This window comes from Ruditapes philippinarum, unplaced genomic scaffold (genome assembly GCF_026571515.1).
Source record: "Ruditapes philippinarum isolate M1 unplaced genomic scaffold, ASM2657151v2 ctg1442_1_1_1_1, whole genome shotgun sequence".
In the NCBI taxonomy this organism is placed as follows: Eukaryota; Metazoa; Mollusca; class Bivalvia; order Venerida; family Veneridae; genus Ruditapes; species Ruditapes philippinarum.
Window position 1 is genome coordinate 244,459 of NW_026854847.1, and position 23,656 is coordinate 268,114.

At 33.3% G+C, this 23,656-nt stretch overlaps 1 protein-coding gene and 1 pseudogene across 1 annotated transcript; one reads left to right on the forward strand and one right to left on the reverse strand.

Moving 5' to 3' along the window:
* Positions 1–213: 213 nt before the first annotated feature.
* Positions 214–8,958, reverse strand: LOC132741287 (cytochrome P450 1A1-like; annotated as a pseudogene).
* A 9,544-nt stretch (positions 8,959–18,502) lies between these two features.
* On the forward strand, positions 18,503–23,389 carry LOC132741282 (uncharacterized). Its single transcript, XM_060729414.1, has 2 exons — positions 18,503–18,642; positions 20,047–23,389. Exon 2 carries the CDS (start codon positions 20,083–20,085, stop codon positions 21,535–21,537), a length of 1,455 nt encoding a protein of 484 aa, XP_060585397.1. The 5' UTR covers positions 18,503–18,642; positions 20,047–20,082; the 3' UTR covers positions 21,538–23,389.
* The last annotated feature ends 267 nt before the right edge of the window (positions 23,390–23,656 follow it).

The window sequence follows — 23,656 nt, forward strand, 5'->3', positions numbered from 1 at the left end:
TCTGGTTTGTACAAAGAGAACTTTGCGACGTTTGCCAATTAAGAAATGTAGAACCTTATAAATTATGTTAAATTCTTTAGCGCCTTCCCCTACAATTTGCGTCTTCCCAAATCCAAATGCCAAAGACAGGTGCGCATTTTCCTGCGTCTAATCCACCATTATCGTTCAGAAATCTTTCCGCCGAAACACTGTTGGATCGCCCAGAACATTCTTCGTTAGCAACTGAATGAAGATTAAAGAATACAACGGTTCCCTTATCGATGTCGTAGTGACGAAGCTTTGTATCAACCACGGTTAAATGTGGTAATGCAAATGGAATAGCTAATGATTTCCTCATCACTTCTTGAATCGTTTGCATTTACATACGGGAGATTTAATCGGTCTGTCCATTTAACAGGTCTGTTGCCAATAACGTCATCGATCTCTTGCTGAACACGTGTTTGAATATCAGGAAAAGCGGACATGTATATAAATAATGTTTTTCAATGTCTGAGACATTGTCTCAAATCCAGCTCCCTGCACTGCAGTTGCCTGGAACATAAGATGATCACCAGATATACTGTCCTCAGTTTCTTTCGATGGAAGTTCATTTGACAAAGCACAGAACGAGTCCAATATGTCCCTTGTTTGACCTTTTTGAAAGCTTTTTTTATGCTCGTCTATTTTTTGACCGAGTGATCCAATCAGTAGCTATTGCGGCCTTTTTGAATTCCTCTACTTTCCTTTTATTACATACCTAAGCCATGGTACTACATCAACTATATTGCCTGTGCTGACAAAAACTTAACAAAGGCATTTGAGGCTTTTACTATAAGTTTAACATGTGGTCGTATTTCACCTTCTGTTCCTCTTCCATACAACATCTGGTAAACTACATTCTCACAGCGATTTCAACATTGTGACTAACAAGAAAAGATTGATCGTCCATTGAGTCTTACAAGTCGTTCTGGCTTCAGACGTGAACAAGTCTTCCGGTTTAAATCAACATGTCCTGTGTAGTTACTCAAAGCTGTGGCGTCAGCTTACGTAGTTGCAATACTTTTGGAGTCATATCTGTAAAACATGAGGCTTTGAAATCCTCCATACGCTTCTTTTAACGAGATATTGTCACAAAATTAGTCTTTCCAGAAAAGGCATCGTCAATCTCTCCGCCGCATCTTTAACAGCATCATATCCGTTATTAATTATCACACATTTCCAGCTTCCGAATCGTATCCGAAAAACATCACCATACAGTTTCCCTCCATTTTTTTGTATTTTCCTCAAGGCTTTGTCCCAGCAAGGGCAAGTGGCCAAGGATCGGATGCCCCATGGTCCTGGTGGATATTTCTTTCTGCATAAGACGTTTGTCCATTTGGCTAGTATATATAAAGTTGCAGCTGTGGCAATAAATCCTACAACAACTGTTAGCTCTAATTTGATCATTATAATGTATTCTGCTGAATTGATTCAATAAAATAATTCACGTCCGCTCAAATAAGAATCCTCGCAACAAAATTTAGAAGTATAACCTTAGACAACAAAATTATCAATTGTGAATTCAAACCGCATTACTTCTCAAGGTTAAATACGCAACTACGCATTTAAACGTCCGGAAAGATAACAAAAACAATATTTCATGTAAAAGCGGGTAGACGATACATTCATAGCACATACGGGAAGATATAAGTTACCTGCACTCTAGAGCATGCTCATTGATTGGTTCATTTTATCTGGGGTTTATTTAATGTGAGGACAGATAAAGGGATAACGATAGAAATGTCACAATTAGGTGCTCGTTCATTGGTTACTTTTTTCTTTGGTTTCATTATTATGCCAACAGTGAACGTGTTTTTATTTTTGCCTATGATATAACAGAAAAAAGAACAAGAACATCAAAACACTCGGCAATCTGATTAATACTCGGGAGCTTCGCGCCCCCTTGTACAAATCAGAATGCCTCGTGTTTCCAAAACCTGTTTGGTGCTCTTTCTATTACATGTATTACATGAAAACGTATCAATATGAATAATGGTAATAATACTAGATTCTACTTTTATAACAAAAAAAAAAAACATTAACTGTTTACGAAGAGAAACATTCAGCTAATATAAAATATAAGCTATATTACGCAAGCATATCAATTTAGGGGATCGGTGTCAATTTCGTTTATGATAGTTCGTAATTCACTGCAACTGCTTTTTTGCAGCAAACAAAGAATTTACCAATTTAATGTTGTCGCTTCCAATTATTTAAATGACCTGCTTTTGGCTTCATAACATTTTAGGGTGTGTCTTTGGATTCAGCCATATATTTTCTTCTCCTGCTTGCCATTGCAATGTCATGCAAATATATGTTTTCATAAGGTTATTCACAATTTCACTACAGTGAAGAAGCAACGTATTTTTTCATGCTTGTAAAATATATTCTTTGTCTATATTCCGAATCCTCTTGTTTTATTCTTTTACTGAATTCCCGCATGTTTTCAGGTTTAGACTTTAGCATAATTGTCTGCACTAAAAGTAATTCAGAAGCTTCATTCGTCTAGCTTGAAAAAGACGGGGTTTTTTCTTATTGAAAGGTTCATGGCTCAAAACAACGAACCTTTCATTGAGTTAAACGTTTGTTTTATTATGTTTTCCTCATCATGATAATTTATCTTTTTCAATTGTTGTCTCATAAAAATCAGACATTCATTTGATGTTCTTTTTCTGTATAAACAAGATATACTCACAATATTTATCTTGATTGATATTATATACATTACAGGATTAGATATATTATTTTATTCTCAAAACTATCATAGGAAGGTTTTAATTGTCACGAAACTTTCCTTGTTTGTAATCCGACATGGTATTGATATACATCATAAAAAAATGTACATTAGCTTATTTCATTTGAAAACATCATCGTTTGTGATTCAGTATGCATCGGAAAATTCCCTTGAACTTTAATAACAAAATCACTAGCCAAAGGATTTTGATGGAAATTCTCGATCATGTTTATAACATGCGCTGCGAATAATAAGCCACCATTATAGAAAGAATTGAAACGTTTCAATCCAAATGACTTCATAGTACATATGTTTGTTAACCTGCAAGCATTATGTATGTGGCATCGAATAAAATATATCACCGCACGAACCTTTCATCACGAACCTTTTCTCAGCACATTTCAGTTTCAATAATGTTGTTTATATACACTCGCAACTACTCGGACCTTTACCGTCAGTCTTCGGATAAGGACCTCAAACACAATAGTATGACTACACAGAACGGATGCGGTATTTCGGTCTAACCTACGCTAAGACACTAAACATGTAAAAAAATAGTAATTTAATGCAGGGAGTTGTTGACAGTGTATTTCCAATATATGTAATAGAGGTCCACCTAAAACAAGTGAATCCAAAGGTTAAAAAGCAAACAATACATTATTTATATATTTATTACTATGATTGTAGTCATAGAAAGTACAAAAAACCAACCTGTTGACATTTAGTCGGATTTGTTTAAAATTGAACATCAGTGAGCATATTTAAATTACAAATTGTTGTGGTGTCAGACATATTTTCAAGCATAAGAGTACCGGGACAGACATTAGATGCCAAATATATACATTTGTTTTATATTATCTCTGTTTCTGTTTACATCTTAAACGACGTGGTAGAACTACTTTCAATCCGTATTGTTTCCGAGGTTATTATAGATAATAGGCGAGGCAGATCCGAATGGTTTATATAGCTATAAAATGTTTCATTTTTGACATAATATACTAAATTTCACACAACTTAGAAATATTTAATGTGCCGGGAGTACATATTGCAGTCATAAACCCTTAAAATCAGATAACGAACCTTTCAATTTTAACCCAAACGACGTCACAACAATAAAATCTACATAAATAATACAAAAATTGCGCACATTATGAACATGGTGATAATATGAAAGTATTATATTGTGATATTAATACGAAAAAGAACACGTTATGTTGTTTCAATGATAAAAACACTTCACTTGCAATACATGGTTAAAGTGATGGCGAACATTTCATATTATTACCCCTCACTTTTTTCGAAATGTTAATTTCCCACAGGCCTCTGAGAGTTATTTTAACTGTTAATGCAAGTGTACCACGTGACTAAGACTGTTATAATGTTACATAGGTAACAGTACTTTTTAACAGTATAAAATATGATCACATGGTTTATTTTCTTAATAAAATTAAATAAAATGGCCGCCATTTTTTTTTCTCGATTCATTATTATAATCGAAGTTCACCAGTGAGGCTATGACACCCATAAAATTTAGTTGTTTGCACCCTGGAGTACTTTTCGCGTGTAAAATATCTTTTTGTTGAATAGTCAAAAGTATACATTCGTTTTCAAATGTGAATAATTATGTGTCTAACTGGAACATGCAGACGATTACGGCATGTAAGAAAGGATATTTTAACAATTTTTTTTCTGGGATATCATCGTTATTTTGTAACTGCACTATGTAAAAAACCATGCGAAGAATAATAGTCTGGATACAGAATGATCAGATTTCACAGATCATAACCGTATAAATGGGTCATTTGTTTTCTAAATAAAACACAGCTTATTGTATGTTTATGACTAGTGGATATCACCACTTGCTTAAAGAATAAAAGAAAAAAACTTCTCAAGTAGGCCTACAGTCACTTAAAACTTGCAAGTTTATTGTTACTCTTGGTTAATTTTTGTTACAGTTAAATTTTAGTTGACAATTCAGATGATGACAATATTTGTTCGGAGTATTAAAATAAATAACACATGGGTAATAAGTATTTTCCTCGGGAAAATGATATTTTTTACTGTTACCCACAACCTCATGTGTTATTTATATACTTTCAGCCAAACACTAATCCTTAACCATTTTTTATAAATTATTGTTACTGCGAGATTTAATTTTAAAAATTTACAATCGTGATGATTGTTCCAGAATAGAACGGCATCAAACAAAATTAAAACAATACAATTAAAGCATCTAAATAACACATTCACTTTTTACAAATTGAACGGCGACAATCATGAACCTGTCATTGTCGTAACTTTAGGGGTGCTTATTGTCAAACACTTATTCATGACCAAAGACGAAGTGTGTTATTTAAGGTAAATATCTAATTTCTTAAACTGCATAGACTTACAGGCCAATAACCTGCAATAATGAGGAAGACGGTGGTGACACGTAAAAACTAAGAATTAATTTCTAACTGAAACGGCCGTTTTATCAATAATTAAAAGATTTTAATTGTAAACAAAATGCTTCAGATTTTATACTGTTAAAAGTACTGTTATCCCTATGTAACAGTACACATTTCTCAGTCACATGGGTACACTTGCATTAACAGTAATAATAAACTCCAAGAGGCCTATGGGAAATTAACATTACGGAAAAATCGATATAATTTGTCTATTTTTTATTTAACTATTAGATATTTACAAATGGAAAAAGACTGCTAGAACGATTTATTGGCGTCCGCGCCGAAGCGGCGAAACGCCCCTTATGGAATGAAATAGGTTTTGTGAAAGGGCGACAGCAACTTCTCGAGCCTTTTAGTCGTCAAATAAAAGCTGATCAATTCCCGATCGGTATGAGGGTGCTTGATTTATTAATTAAAAATGAATTCGCGATATGTAAAGATAGCGACTGAAGAATTTTCGAAATGCAAACATTTTTCAAATGAAAAATTACCCTTTCCCCAATAAATCGCGCTCTTCGGGGTTTTTTATTTATCATTTTGTAGTCCAGTGGGTTATTATGGTATATTATTGTTGTAACAGTGTGTATCCGAAATCTTAATAGAATGATAGTTGTTGGACCTAAACATTTTGAAAGTCCAAAAATCTATTTATAAGAGCGATGTATCCTATCGGTAATCCCGGCCTCTCCCGATCTTTTTGACCGGGGATTTACTAGTGACCGGCGAATAGTATCACAACGTTTATTGTCCGGTCTCTCCCGGTTTTGGAGTAGATGTTTGAATATTGTTACAGAACAGAAAAAATATTTTACAGATAAATAAGCTTTTTTCCAAAATGAATGTTTGTCACTTTAGTTTGGTTACAATAATTGATAAACACAGATCAAAACTCTCAATTTATTGATTATTATTATACATAAACATACATTCGAAAAAACACCACCAAAACAACAAAAGCATGTGTCAATTTATCGATATGGAGATAAAACAAAAAATATGTACAATAATTGAGGAAAAAGGTATTATCTTTATGGTATTAATCCGACACTATCAAACTTGGAAACATTTTATTTTAATTTGTTATTCGTGTTTACAGTTAGTAAAGATGCGATGAATTATTCAAAAGTAAACAAATTAGATCTTATGATTAATTCAATTGATTGATAATTTAAAAAAGATAAAGAAAAACAAAATGTACATGTACATGTTTAAGAATAAACAATATTTTATATTGAAAAGATTAACCATAATTTACTGACTTTTTCCCAGTTAAGTTTGACTTATAATCGTCGGTCAATATGACAACTGAATTTTAAAATTAATTTTACAATTTTAATAAAAAAAAGAGTAGTTAGCGTAAAAACTCAATATTAAAAAATAGTACATAAAACAAAAAAAAAAGAAAAGAAAAATATTCAAAAACTGTATTTTTTTCATTAAAATAGATATTACAATTATAGTATAATTAACAATTGTGCTCAAAGATGATCAAACATGGTAAATACGTAATAACCAGTGTCATATAAGTGTGAACAGATACCTTAAGAGGGGGTCTTCGCTTTATAGCGATAAATAATAATGGGGGGACAATTTGCACAAGTGTGGTGTTGATCATAATGCGTTTTACACATATGGATTATAAATATTATATACAGATATCCGTTGCTATTAAAAATCACGAATCATAAAGGAATAACAATAATATTTAATCTCTAGCATGCCAATCAAAGTTCATAATGAACAATGCTTCCTCCGTTCATTCATAGTGATATACAATTCGGTAATAACCAATTAACCATTGAAAAGATTATAGAAATTCTTGTCATCATTGTCTACTATTCATCTTCACCTGCTCTTTCTTGCTCGGACGCCCCCTTGATGCTTGATCAATGCTTTTCTTTTAAATTATGTAATTGATATAATTGTTTTTGATCATTAAAGAAGGCTGTCGTAAACTTAATCAATCAATTCATTATGCGTAAAAACGTTTCCTTCTGTTCTTGATAAAAAATATTTTTTATTCCTTTTCCCTCGAAAGAAACAAAATAATTATTACGCGGCTTTGTCTTGTCTGAAAAAACTAGTGTAAGAAAGAATAAGTGTTTTAGTTACAAACTCAAGCTTTTGTATTTCATCCATCGTTCTACGTGGTCTTAGGTAAGATCAAAACATTATCGTACTGAGTTTGACAGCTAGTAGCGCTCTGATAAGTATTTCATTTAAGTCTATTTATGAAAAGCAGCCATCAGAATTTAGATGACACACTCGCTATATCAATATATTGACAACATTCATTTCGATTTCGATCTCATCTATGTTCTTCTTTGAACAATGATTTTGCAACTGCTCTTCAAGTAGTATTGCCATCATTAAATTGTGTTTTAGGTGCTCTGGTTTTTGTACAAGAGAATTTTCGAGTTGCCATTAGAATTGTAAACGCTATAAATATGTTCATTCTGGCTAACGCCTCCCCCTACACATTTGCGTCTTTCCAAATTCCAATGCCAAGACATGTGCGCATTTTCCTGCGTCTAATCCACCATTATCGTTCAGGGAATCTTTCCGGCCGAAAAACTGTTTTGGATCGCCCAAGAACGAGTCTTCGTTTAGCAACTGAAATGAAGTTATAAGAATACAACGGTTCCTTATCGATGTCGTAGTGACGAAGCTTTGTATCAACCACGGTTAAATGTGGTAATGCAAATGGAGTAAAGCTATGATTTCCTCATCACTTCTTGAATCGTTGCATTTACATACGGGAGATTTAATCGGTCCTGTCCATTTAACAGGTCTGTTGCCAATTACGCCATCGATCTCTTGCTGAACACGTGTTTTGAATATCAGGAAAAGCGGACATGTATACAAATATGTTTTTCAATGTCTGAGACATTGTCTCAAATCCAGCTCCCTGCACTGCAGTTGCCTGGAACATAAGATGATCACCAGATATACTGTGTCCTCAGTTTCTTTCGATGGAAGTTCATTTGACAAAGCACAGAACGAGTCCCCAATATGTCCCTTGTTTGACCTTTTTTTAAATCCCAGCTTTTTTTAATGCCGTCAATTTTTGACCTAGTGATCCCCAATCCCGTAGCTGTTGCGGCCTTTTTTGAAATCCCTCTACTTTTTTCCCTTTCATTACATACCTAAGCCATGGTACTACATCAACTATATTGCCTGTGCTGACAAACTTAACAAGGATTTGAGGCTTTACTATAAAGTTTAACATGTGGTCGTATTTCAACTGTTCCTGTTCCATACAACATCTGGTAAACTACATTCTCACTGCGATTTCAACATTGTGCTAACAAGAAAAGATTGATCGCCATTGAGTCTAAAGTAGTTCTGTTCAGACGTGAACATAAATCTTCCGGTTTATAATCACATTCCGTGTGTGTTACTCAAAGCTGTGGCGGTAAGCTTCGTAGTTTTGCAAATACTTTGGAGACATGTCTGTAAAACTGAGGCCTTTGAAATCCTCCATACGCTTCTTTTAACGAGATATTTGTCACAAAATTAGGTCTCCCAGAAAAGGCATCGTAAAAGATCTCTCCGCCGCATCTTTAACAGCATCATATCCATTAATTATCACACATTTCCAGCTTCCGAATCGTATCCGAAAAACATCACCATACAGTTCCCCTCCATTGTTGGTATGTTACCTCAGGCTTTGTCCCAAGCATGGGCAAGTGGCCAAGGATCGGAAATCCCCCACGGTCCTGGTGGATATTCTTTCTGCATAAGACGTTTGTCCATTTAGCTAGTATATAATAAAGTTGCAGCTGTGGCAAGTTGAAATCCTACAACAACAGTTAGACCTCTAATTCGATCATTTTAATGTATTCTGTTAATTGATTCAATAAAATAGTTCACGTCCGCTCAAATAAGAATCCTCGCAACAAAATTTAGAAATATAACCTAAGAAAACAAAATGAATTTATTGGGAAATCAACCGAATTACCTCTCAAGATTTAAATACAGCAACTACGCATTTAAACGTCCCTGAGACCGATAACACAAATCAATATTTCATGTGGCGGGTAGACGATACATTCATTGCCACATACAATACGGGAAGATCGATTAACGGGTAGAGTATAGTGAAATGAAAACCTCTCTCTCTCTCGTTTAAATGTACTTTTACCATAGTTTTAGGATCTTTCTGTTACAAATGTGTTACAGTTAAAATTCGTTTACATATATACATGCAAATTGCATTAACTTGATTGCAAGTATAAGTTACCGCACTCTAGAGCATGCTCATTGATTGTTCATGTTTTTTTCTGGGGTTTACTTTAATGTGAGGACAGATAAAGTTCATTGGTTTTTTTTTTCTTGTGTTTCATAATATACCATCAGTGAACGTGTTTTTATTTTGCCTATGATATAAAAGATAAAGAAACAAGAACATCAAAAACATTCGGCCAATCTGATTAAACTCGGGAGCTACGTGACCCCTTGTACAAATCAGAATGCTCGTGTTTCCGAAAACTGTTTCAATGCTCTTTCTATTAACATGTATACGCGGCTTTTACTGAAAAAATACCGTGGTGTTTACGGGACAGATATGTAGTACTGTGTATGGACAAAGATAATTTAGTAAAAATACATCAGCTTTGCATAGACGTTTTGATGTGAGTAACTAGTTAAAAAGTACATGTATAACACAATGTGCCAGTTTTTGCTTTAAAGACTGACACAGTAGCCTATTGTAACCACGTCCACTATATGGGGATTTTCAAAAAAAAATGTGCAATGCCTTATTATAATTACGAAAAACGGAGGCAGTGGGAAGGTAAAGGCGCAAAAGCGCTGCGACCTCGATATAGCTCCTGCAAGTTTGTTTTCCAAAACAAAACCTAAGTATTGGCCAGACAAGCGAAAGTTAAAAACCTCATTTCTGCCTCATTCTATTCTTTGTCCGTCCCGAGAGGTGGATGGGCTATGTTTCATTTATCTATAGCATTAAACTTTTATATATATGTTTTTATATACGGAAATACTAGTTAGTTTATACAGTTAGGAAGAATAATTATTTAGAGGATTTCGTTTCATACCAACCACCTTAAGTAGCAATTTGATACATCAATTTTAATGTCCTTTTTTAAAAAATTAAGAAGTGCAATCATTACCTATAATTTGTACGATTCTATATATATGTAAGTAAAAAGTATCAAAGTTAATTAACGATATTGGGAGCTTATGAAATGTCTACGGAATGCCATCGGGTCATGCTTATTGCGAAATACGAAATGCAAATTGTTTAATGGCAAAAGCTGAATAATACACGTTTCGATGCAGCAGGCATGTTTTCGTATACGAAATGACAAATGCTTTAATTTAAAGATCCTGTAACATTAATTTTACATGGTTTTATTTCATTAAATATGATGCTCAAATTAAGATTTGTCAATATTGTAAGTTCTCAATAAGCATTATTTTTATAAAGATATTACTGATTTTAACATTTCATGTAAATAAGGGAGGTAATTAGTCAAAATTCCAATAAGAAAATGAATGCATATAATTTAATGATTAAATATAATGTGCACAAATATTTGCAGTACACATTTTACATATTCTTCAAAGATTGAAAATTGTGTTTATTTGCATAATTATATACATATATAATATTTTTGCAAGTGTGGTACACACACAGTAACAATATCAATCACAAAACATACAGGATCTTTAAAGAAAAATGCTAATTCCAAACGCTGGGTCATAATTCGGCTCGGTTCTGTAGGCATGTTTCGTAAATGTAAATTTAATTTACCTAAATCAATATTATTAAACAATGATGTTATTGCAAACGTTTACCCTGAATATTAAAGTTTTCATTTTAATGCATCTGTAACAACGGCAGTCAAAAAAATGAAGGTCTTTAAGCGCGTAAATTGAATTAATTATGAGTTTTACATTGTAATATTTTTTTAAGCGGACCGCTCAGTTAAGCTAATACAAGTGCCTATGAAATAAGCTTCAACTTTTGTATACAAAAAAAGGTAACAATGCTAGGTATTAATTGTATATAGACGGATTATATCGTGATTAGTTATGGTTAAACTACCAACATTGATTGATGTGTACTTTGTTTAAAAAAATACTGTTAAAGGACAACTCGGTGTAAATATTTCATCAATATTCTTAACCAAAACACACGGGTAGTCCCTGCAGTAAACATGTAGAAGCTATTAATACATGCGGTTTATAGAAACGTATACGTTTTAATTCATATGCTAAGTGGGTGGGGTATACGTTTGATTTATTTACAATAATTGCAATCCTCGTATGGAGAATGTTGTCGTTTTCAATTTTAACCATAGTGATTATAATAACCGTAGTATTACTAAACCCTAATGATTCACAAAGGACAGTGATTATAGCTGTCTTATATTTATTTACAAAGATATGTCAAGTCAAAATGTAAAATAATAGAAATCAACTCTAATGACTACATGTGTTTAACACTTAATTAAGTTTCATTGGTCATCTGATCATGAATAACTGAAATTATTCAAAGTTAGGAAAATATCCATATAGACTGTCGAGAGTAGTGCCTAGTCGAAATACAATCTGACTAAAGTTCAGAATGATTGACTGTTTGAAAAATCATTAGTAGGTGACAGACTATTGGTGGTAGTCAGATTCTAATGCATAGCATTAATTAGAAGCTGATTTCGATCAGAAATGAGTGGACATATTACCTCTACAATGCACATCTAAAAGGAAATCTAAAATGTTGATATGTGATTCAAACAGATTGTTTGTATCTTTTGTTTTTAAAGATAAGAAATGTAAATTGCAATGAAAATACATGTTTTTCACAGGTAATTCGACAATTACTTTGAGAAATGTTTACTTTATAGACTGAAGATACTTCAGTGATATAACGGTATCTTCCACTCGAGATAATCCTAAATTTCGTTGATAAAAGTTTGAAAAAAAAGATATGGAATCATTGTCTGGGGACTCAAATACAGTTATGTACTTGTTAACAAAGTTTCATAATTCTATTGACGTATTTAACGTTGTCTTTAGGAAGTTCATCCAAACCAAATTAGTTACAAACCAAATTTATGTATTATGGTTGCAGTGTCCGCTTTAAAACCTAGATATATATTTTCGTAAACTTGTTTGCATTCGTAACTGAGCATAATTTGATCACAGAACAAGGTATGGGGATTAAAATTCACCTTCGCTGATCAGGACTTAAAACTTTAAAGTCGTATATGAGATTTATTAAATCACAAATTAAAACCTTAAGAGGCAATTGTACTCCAAGCAATACAGTTGTTTATAACAATTTATTGATAACAAAAGCGGTGTATATACATATGGCAGGAGGGTTATATATTTATAAACTTCAAACATTCTGCAACTTTAACTTTAACAATATTTTAAAGTGCCGATTTTTAAATGTCAAAATGTACTTAAACTTTGTTATTTACTGTCATTCGGTAAAGAACGTCAGGATGTTGTGATGTGGAAAATTAAAGGTGAGTATTAAAATGACTTTTTAACATTTAATTTATAGTTTGCTTTTTTATTCGTCTTGTTTTTTCTACATGTGTGTTTATCTTCATCTGTGTAATGAAATCATACTGGTGCTTTAGTTTTTTATCCGGACCTCCTTCGGTATTCTTTAGTGTGCTGTAAATCTATACATGTATTATAAAGAATAATTGTTCAGAATAATTGTTAGAAGATATTTATACCAGATATAAGTAATATATTATAATTAAATAAAAAATGCCTGGTTTTCAGTACCGCCCCATACACGGGGGAGGAAGTGTTACACGAAGGATGGAGTTCTTATGATAACTTGTTTGGAGTTCTTATGATAACTGTCACGGAGTTCCTGGAAAACGTTACGGATTTCTGTGGAAAACTTTTCTATATACTTGGAGAACTCGCCTAAAAGATGGTTATTTTTAACTTTAAATGGGGAGTTTGAGGTGCTAAATTAAACTTTGATAATTAAGCTTGCCCTACATATTGTATTTTGTTTCAGAAAAAATCTTTTAGTCCATATTTTGTCGCCTTTTTTTAAAAAATCTGGAAGTTTTGAGAAAAATTACCAAATTACTTGCTAATTCGTACATATTGACCTTTTCATTTGTGATCTTCTTCGTTGCTATACTTAATTACCTAATTATTATGGAGAGTTGCAAACATAAAGCCCGGGCTAATAAATTTATACCCGATTTTTCAAATGTTACGGAGTTCTTGCGATAACTCAAAATATGTCCTGGAGTTTTTATGATAACTTTTGTTACTGCCAGTGTGTTTTTGTGCTTAATCACGGCGCGTTTAAGCGTGTTTAATTAGACAATAAGTGTGTAAATCATTATGAAGCATAGTACGCTTATCATTTGCACAAAAATTTGGTTATATAACGTTGGTTTTGATCGTGTTTTTCAGTTCAAGAGATATTTTTCTTACCTCCGTTTCTTGTGTTTTTTGTGTTTGTTTTGGTCTTTTTGTGTGTGTGTGTGTGTTTTTTATATTTTATTGGAATGACTGTAAACATACTTGATGTAGAGCATTTACTTACAGATAAAAATACGCTTTGAATCATGATTTCGTCATATATACATTATTCCTGGCAGTTTTAGAGAACATTAAGTAACTATGCTATCGGTATGCATATAAATGGTTTTCAGCAAAATAGGAGGTAGTATGCACTACCTTTATCTAAATTTAATGAGGTGGGTGTCGTCTTTATGTTTCAACGGGTATTTCAATTTCTGAAAGGTATCAGTTTTTGTCATAGAAACGTATAAAGTTCTATGACAATGATCAAGGTGCATATCCATATCGGTACCCTCTTTGCGAAATCTGCTCAAACGGTACCCTCTTTGAACATGCAAAGGTCATTCTCTGCTAAAAACAAACCAGCGATGGATAACAATCCAGTAAAATGTCATTATAATAAGGAAAGGAGGTATGACACGTAGAAAAGATGTATACCACGGAACACTATAATGTTTTATTTATGTGCTGATTTGTCATGTGCCCGATTTTCATGTACTGCTACTTCACAATAAGCTACAAAAAATCGACATGTCTTGCCTCGCATATTTTTCGGGCTGAAATGAACCTATGGCTTGATCATATATGCATCATACATATTTAATATGTTCATATACATATCATCTTCGGACAAATGGCAGTATATATTGTCAAAATGAATGAAAAATTCATAAAAACACCCTACTTTCGGTTTTGCAGCGGCACGGGCTACCTCTCTTCATTTGAATTTTCATATCACAGGTACCCTATCATTTTTTAACCCTCAAAGCACGACATATACTTTTATGTGTTAATCGCTAAGTATGTAATATTTACGTAAAAGTAAGAAATATTACATACATACTTAGCGATTAACGCAAATAAAAGCATATGTCGTGCTTTGAGGGTACCTATGTGTTCAAAAATGAGAGGGTACCTGTGATATAAAAATTCAAATGAAGAGAGGTAGCCTGTGCCGCTGCAAAACCGAAAGTAGGGTGTTTTTATGACTTTTACATTTATTTTTGACAATATACTGCCATTTGTCCGAAGATGATATGTATATGAACATATGAAATATGTATGATGCATATATAATGAAGTCACAGGTTCATTTCAGCCCGAAAAATATGTCGATGTGATGGGCGAGGCAAGACATGTCGATTTTTTGTAGCTTATTGTGAAGTTGCAGTACATGAAAATCGGGCACATGACAAATCAGCACATAAATAAAACATTCTAGTGTTCCGTGGTATATATCTTTTCTACGTGTCATACCTCCTTTCCTTATTACAATGAAATTTTACTGGATGTTATCCATCGCTGGTTTGTTTTTATCAGAGAATGACCTTTGCATGTTCAAAGAGGGTACCGTTTGAGCAGATTTCGCAAAGATCTAGGGTACCGATATGGATATGCACCGTGAACTACTTATTGTCTGCTTTAGAAAGGCGGTTGCTTAAAACATGTAACTGAGAAAAAAAAATTAAACATTTTTTCCTTGGCGGTTTAAGCCATGTTACTGCTGAATACAGGTGACCGCTGATTCAGGTTTTCCTGAAAACCTGATTTTTGTTTGTTTGTTTGTTTCATTTTACGCCTTTTCCCAACAGTATTTCAGTCATATGGGCGGGTAGTTTCCTAACCATCGTTCCTGGAGAGTTACACCAGTACTAGACTACCTTCCTCCGTGCTAAACTACCAAAGCATCTCCCGGGGATCGAACCCACGCCAGAGAGGTAAATGGATTAGAAGTCATCGACTCAAACCCCTCGACCACGGAGGCGGTCGTTCCTGAAGATAGCTTAGCACCTGTTTATCCTATATAGACTGTACACCAAAGCAGTTTCATGTCTTCTCCAGATATATTGAATGATCGTGTTTTAATTTTCCCACATGGCCTCAATGTTGCATTTTGCGGAAACTTATGACATACAACTTTTGTTGACGAACAGTATACACAGAAACATTTAGTGCATTCGTTGGGTTTTATAATGTCAATATGATTTCGCACAAATTTAATTAGGAACTAAAACACGATCAAAACCAACGTTATATAACCAAATTTTTGTGCAAATGATAAGCATACTATGCTTCATAATGATTTACACACTTACTGACTAATAAAATACGCTTAAACGTGCCGTAATTGAGCACAAGAAACACACTGGCAGTAACAAAAGTTATCATAAGAACTCCAGGACATATTTTGAGTTATCACAAGAACTCCGTAACATTTGAAAAATCGGGTATACATTTATTAGCCCGGGCTTTATGTTTGCAACTCTCCACTATAATTAGGTGATTATGTATAGCAACGAAGAAGATCACACATGAAAAGGTCAATATGTACGAACTTCCAGATTTTTTTTAAACGGCGACGAAATATGGACTAAAAGATTTTTTCTGAAACATAATACAATATGTAGGGCAAGCTTAATTATCAAAGTTTAATTTAGCACCTCAAACTCCCCATTTAAAGTTAAAAATAACCATTTTTTAGGCGAGTTCTCCAAGTATATAGAAAAGTTTTCCACAGAAATCCGTAACATTTTCCAGGAACTCCGTGACAGTTATCATAAGAACTCCAAACAAGTTATCATAAGAACTCCATCCTTCGTGTAACACTTCCTCCCCCGTGCCATATAACTTACTATACGATGAAAGAAATCTACTTCTAAATTTAGTAAACTATAATACCATGCTATTTTGATATTTATTTATTAAAGTCGAATTCATGAGTAATAATCGTACATGTTTTGTTTGTTTGTTTCATTTTACGCCTTTTCCCAACAGTATTTCAGTCATATAAGCGGATCGTACATGTAATTAGAATTAGAATTACTTCTATTTAAGACACATACAAAATGTTCTTTTATCATTCCTAAGAAACGGTTTGTTAAAATAATAAATTAATGACATGGAGCTTAGTTGCTATATAAGTTATAACATATTTCTTAATTTCTTCAATTAAAGCTTAATTCTAGATGTAAATGTTCAGATTTCCATTTGTTTCATTTTGTAAATAATCTATGGTCACGAAATTCCGTTGTATTTCATATTTGAACATACTTTCTCACTATGTCAATGTACAACATACATGTATATGATTACTTGATTAGAGTGTCAGTGATAATTGAATGACGTATTGGCGAATGAATATTATTCCCATCTGACTTACAGATGCCCCGCAGAGAGTTATTTACAGATGCCCTTCGGTGCATTTTACAGATGCCCCCCCCCAGGGTATTATTTACAGCTGCTCCTCAGTGTTTAATTTACATGTCCCTCTTCGTTATACCATTTACAGGTGCCCCTGAATTTACATGTATTATTTAATTACATGTGTCCCTCAGTGTATTATTTACAGATGCCTCTCAGCATACAATTTACACGTCCACATTAATTTAACATTCACAGGGACCCTTCAATGTATTATTTGCAGGTGCCTCTCAATTTATCATTTACAGATGCCCCTCTTTTTACCATTTACAGATGACCCGTCAGTGTATCATTTCAGATGTCCCTCATTATATATAATATGCTTTCAAAATTAGTTTACCATTCACAGGGACCCTTCAATGTATTATTTGCAGGTGCCCCTCGGTTTACCATTTACATATGCCCCTCAGTATATAATTTACATGTCTATATTAGTTTCATTCATCAGTGCCCCTCAATGTATTATTTACAGGTGCCACAAAGTTTCCCTTTACAGATTACCCTCAGTTTACCATTTATAGATGAACCCGAGTTAATTATATTCAGATTCCCCTCAGTATATAATTTACATGTTCATATTCATGTGCCATTCATTGGGGCCCCTCAATGTATTATTTACAAGTTTCACTTAGTTTCCCATTACAGAAGACCCTTAGCTTACTATTTGAAGATGACCTTCATTGTATTATTTTATGATGTCCCCCGTCCCCAACCCCTTCATAGTTGCAAGCGGACAAAATCATAAACCCCAGAAAGATTTCTTGATAGCGTTTTCATTTCATAAAAATAAGTTATTGTTTACAGCGGAATTTCCGTCATGTGCGTGGATCCACAGAGCGTGGATCCACAGAGCCAATCAAAATATTGTATATTTATTAAGCAGTCTATTAAAGAAGCTCTGTGTATAAGTAATTAATAAATGTATAAATATGTGATATTATTCGGAGGTGACTTCAGAACTGTTCATTGTTTACCTCGGAATTTCAAAATAAAAAACACTTAAAGTTGACCAGTCTAAAAAAAATTATGGCAGTCCTATATGTACATCATCGCCGCAAATGCTCGAAACCTTAAACAAATATATTGCTTAGTATTATTTTTAATATTTTTGATAGACAAAGAAAATACCAGTTGAAGAGGTGACTCCCCTGATTATAAGAGAAAATTTCACAAACCGACAACGAAGAAACAAAATTACAATACGATAATTTCAATAATGTAAATATTTTATTAAATGCACAGAAGTACCCAACCAGCCGTGTTCATGTATATATGATATTTTAATTCGCATTAATACGTCTGGATTGTTTCAATACGTTTATCTACGACAGTCATCGAAAATACAACACAAAACAGGGTATACTTTGTTTCACGCCATATAATTGGATTAACTGATTAAGCCGATAATCCGCAGCTAAACAATACTAAACCGCCCGAAGTTGATGAAATATAAAATATATTGAACCAGTCCTTAATTTATTATTAAGTTGGTAGTTTTTTGGCAAACTTCAGTGTTATAATTTTTGATAGAAGCGTTATCAATTAATATGTCAGTACAATTGTTGATATACATGAAAAAAAAATCTATATCATTTATAATAATGTCGTCAGTGTACTATAATTGAAAAATGACAATTTAATATATATTGTGGGATTAAGAAGCTGTGTTCATTTGTGTGCGTGTTTATTTTTTAGTTAAAACAGGTAAAGTGTCAATTTAAATTATATTTTGTCAAATTAATTTCTTTAACGAATTAACTCGAATTTATATCCTCAAGTGTTCTAATTTAAAAAATGACTGACAAATAACATAAGCGTGTGCCTTTACCTCAAATTGTTAAACATCAGGTGTAGCGAGAGGTGAAAATTATAACTGTTCCTGTCTTACCCAAAGTATGTTCAATTACTAAATGCGTATTTACTTAAGATTGTTAATTTGTTGTACTTAGGATGCATAAAGATGTGGAAAATAGCATATAAATACAAAACTATCATATCAGTAACACTTATTTTCACATGAATAAACTAATGATTCTCATTGGTTCAGTGTAATTGTTCTTTATAAATTAACCCTCCGAATAAAATTGGCATATTGGTTAACATAATTTTAAATACCATAATTTTTGTTTCAGTCTAGCCCAAACATCAATACAATATGACAATATGACCAGATTTTATTCGGATGCCTCGGTTTCATAATTTGTATTAACTTCGCTGCTAATGAATTGTCCCCAATTCAATCCCTGCTAGTGGATGGCTCCAAGGTCCGTTCTATTTGATTGTCCCAAATTTAAATCAGGGACAGTGTCATTAGTGATGTGATCGCAAGTTCAGCTGGCCTCAGTTACTCATACTTAAATTTTAAAGCCCTACGATGCCATCAATCGCAAATTTAGTAAAAGTATCTCTTTTTTTGCCCTATGGTTCCAGCTGGGAAAATGATTTGCTTTGAATTAAAAACGGTTCCATCGTTTAAAGCTTTTGGGCTTCAAATTGTTGAAATTGCGCAGTCTAAACTAGCTACCCGCTGGTGTTCATAAATTATCATTTCTTCATTAAAACCATAATATGTATCAGAGACGAATAAATTTAATAAATGTTCCGTTCATTACAAGGGGCAACATGAGTTTATAACGTTGGCATAATGGTTTGGAGGACGATAGATGCTTATTACCTATAAAATAGCTTTGAATGTGATATTACATGATTCATAAATGTAGCAAAATGTAAACAAAGTAGTATTTTACTTCCATACAAAATACTGAATCACTACAATTGTACTAATTGCCGAAAAAGCAAAAGAAGCAAACTATAGTTCGGGTAATAGCCCTCAACGGGCTACTTTTCTAAACTATCACTGTACACCAAAACTAATGAGCCTTTGAGGGATGAAAATAATACCATTTCTCGGATATACTGGACCTTTACCTTACCTGTAAATGCTTTGGACCCTATATGCGAGAGCACAGGAATGAATGTTGGAATTTTCTCATCTACGGAGATGAAAATTAGTAATAAGATTAAACATTATAATTTGAAGAGATAAAAGGAATAAAATGTTATAATACATGTATTATAATACTTTAATCTGTATTTTGTATTTTTCAGTTGAAATGTCGGATTCTTCAACATAGTTAATCATCTATGAGGGTCGAAAGTGAACTTATCAGAATGACCACGGCTATTGATGGGCTCAGAGTTAAGGGGGAGGCTGCCCCGAAAAGTTTCAGTGGTGTAGCTCCCCTTAGCGCAACCGTACGCGTAAATAAACCAGGAAACCCAATAACATCGATGGACAAGTCGTATCAGTTTGTATTAAATAGTACTCCCGGTACTGAAGAGCTAACTATAACTAGTCTAAACGGTCCGTCAGTTCCGGTTAGAAAAATGGAGCATTTGAGTAGAGTTCGTACAGCTAATTTTGGGATAACGACAATGGATTCGCCATTCACGATTAACGGAGAGCAAGAACCAGCCCTTGTAATCGAGAAACCACATTTCGTTCTTTGTGGACTTCCAGTTGGCTCAAAGGAAATAGATCCTCATCTTTATGTAAATGAACAACGGGTCGGTAGTTTTAAAACGTCCGCTAAAGCTTTATATCAAGCCAGACGTGGACTAAGACCTAGTAAAGCTTTAACTGAACAGGTTTCGTTTCTTCCCGATAAAGACATTATAAATTACAATACGAACTTGCCGGAAACCTTCGAAGAAACGGGTAAAAAGTCCGTTCCGCCAATCCCTCCAACGACGCCTGTAAATTATGCTCACCATTTAGCTAGTCTTAAACCTAAAACTGCAATTGGAATTCGGACTGAGGACGGTGTAGGTAAATTCCATGGTTCGATACCAAGCACTGAGGCAGAAAAATATCAACATAGTGATTTGCTCATAAGAAATAGAAAGGTGTTACTTCATCGACGAGATGAAACAAATGATAGTGGGGAGCATTTACCAAGGGAACATTCTAGTGTCTCAACCAGGTCTGTGAAATCTATTGAAACCGTGACGGATTCTGTTGTCACAAACAGTCTTACCGTGACTACAGGCAAGGGATCAAAAATAGTGTCGAGGGCGGTAAGTAAAAGTGCTAATAAAGTGAATTACAATAACCCGTATAGAAATACAAAATTTAGAGAACGAATGGCACTTAGTGGAAATAGAAGGTTAGAATTTAACAATATCGATAGTTATTTTCAATACCAAAAGCAACAACACCATAACGGGAAACACTTCATGACACCGAGGGCTGTTTTAAAGATACCGAAGCCATGCTCGGATACATTCTTGCTACAAATGATGTATGACATGAACCGACCATTAGCAAAGCGTCGAAGTCAGCATTCCGCAATCTATTCTGATATTGGATTGACGAAAGACTTAGAAGAATTTGTACAAAGCAGGACATCAAGCTCTTTGAGCAAAACACAAACTAATATCGACAGATATTTAGGAAAGAGAACTCCAAAAAGTGCAAAAAGTGTACGAAGTGCTAAGAGTCGAAAAAGCACAAGAAGCGCTAAGAGCGCCTTGGACGCCGACGCTATTGAAGAGGAAGGTGATTGGGAGGAAGAAAACATACATGTTAATGGGGACTAGACCATAGATGTGGATAGAAAACTATTTGAGATAATACATAAAATCTTGAAAAGAATCTACGGTTGAAATGGCTTTCGGTTTTTCTGACACTGGCTACGGAATTGGTTTTGGTTAAAAGGGATATTTTAAATTTGATGATAGATATTCATTATAATGTAGCATTCATGGAAAAGAAAAATTAATCTGTGTTTAGAAAAAAATGAAAAATGTTATAGGGACAAAACAGGATTATCACAGGCAGATATTTGTTTATATACATACAATTCTAAACATATATTTCTTATACTATGAATATGTGCTAGGATTTTTGCTCATTTATTTGTGTTGACGTTTCATTTTGAAGTCATTTTAAGATTCCAATTCACATCAATAATTTCAACTACACAGAAACTTTGTTAATTCACATCAAAAGGTAACTAGATATTTGCATGGCGATGCATAAGAGTGTCAAAACATGTTTTCGTTAGTTCTTTAAGTAGCACTGCTGGGTTCTTATGAACTATTGCATTAATTTAAACTTTATCTTTCAAGTACTGTTTTTGGGGGTTTTTTCTTAATGATCTTTCTTTTATTATTAGTGTAAAGTTATGTATGGTAGTTTGATGGATATCTCGTACAAAAAAAATTGTCAATCAGATGTGGATTTATAGAACTTTATAATAAACGTTTCTTTAAAAAAATCTTAGAAAAAAAGAAAAGTTAAGAAAAAGAAAATAATATGGAAGTAACGAAGACTATGGTCTATTAAAATAATAAAGATATAAAGTTGCAATAACTCAGGTGTTTTAATAAGATTTATAGACCGCATGCATGTATTCCTGACGTTCTTTATTATGTATTACGTGCCTTCTTTAGTGTAGCGATGATGTATATCTATACATTGTTTGACATAAAAATTAACAAATATGTATTTATAAAACATTTAAGTGGGTAATATTAAACTACACCATATGTTGAAAATCTAGTAAAGTCCTTCACCGAGACCTCACATCACACGCATTGTTTCAGGAAACATTCGCAGATTTCATATTATATAAATTAAGAATATTATGGGAATACCAATGCCAATACCTCGAATATACTCTAGACCACTTATGCACGAAAAGTTTAGGAATATAACGATTGTTCACGAACTAATGATTTAATTATTGCTTTAAAATTAATCTAATCAATGTCTGAAACAGAATGTTTATAGAAAATATTATATTGTTTCATGTTGTACAAAATTTTATTTTATTAATAAGATAATTATTTGCCGCTGATTTCATCATCAGATAACATGTTTAAGAAAAAGTCCGTGATATTTGTTTAGCAAGTCAAGATAATAGTTTTATCCTTTATAACTTTTATACAATGTTGTTATGGTACATTTTTCATATTTTACTGTTTTCATATATAATTGTATCACAAGATTAAATGACACTTAAACTGACATTTCAGATCTGTAATGTTAGGGTAATAAGCTGCATACCTATTAGTAGCATTTTGTTCATAAAATGTACAAAATTCTGAACACACATGACAGTTTTAAAATGTCGCTATTGTCTCCCCGACATAAAGGGAGACAAATGTCATTTGATTGCTGTTTCTTATTGAGACGAACTTACACGTGATCATTTGATCTTAACTCGCTTAAACAGTATAAATATATTTAGATAATCATAATAATGATATACCTTTCTTGTCATCTGATCTCGTAATTTTCATCCCATAACATTTCAGGTATGCAAGAATGAATTGCAATGAGATACTTAATACAAAGCGTATTATTTTTGTCATGAAATTGATTGTTTTAACAGTCACCTGTACTAAGAATGTATCAGCCAATTCAATAAAAAATATATTAATTGTTGTTCAAAAATGTTCTTTCTTTTGTGGTATATTTTCATAATTCCAAGCCTGCCAAATTAGCCGAGACGTCAGACATATGGATTTCAGATTGAGTCGCAGGTTCAGTCTGTAAGTGGCGCATCATGTGTTTTGTGCTGGAATACTTGGTTGAAGACATGCAGATTATCTACATGTGTCCTCTATCGTCGAGTCATGGTCATCAAACTTTGGAAACACCCTGCATGTAAATTTGGGCATAATTCAGACCCACTACACACTGGTACACATT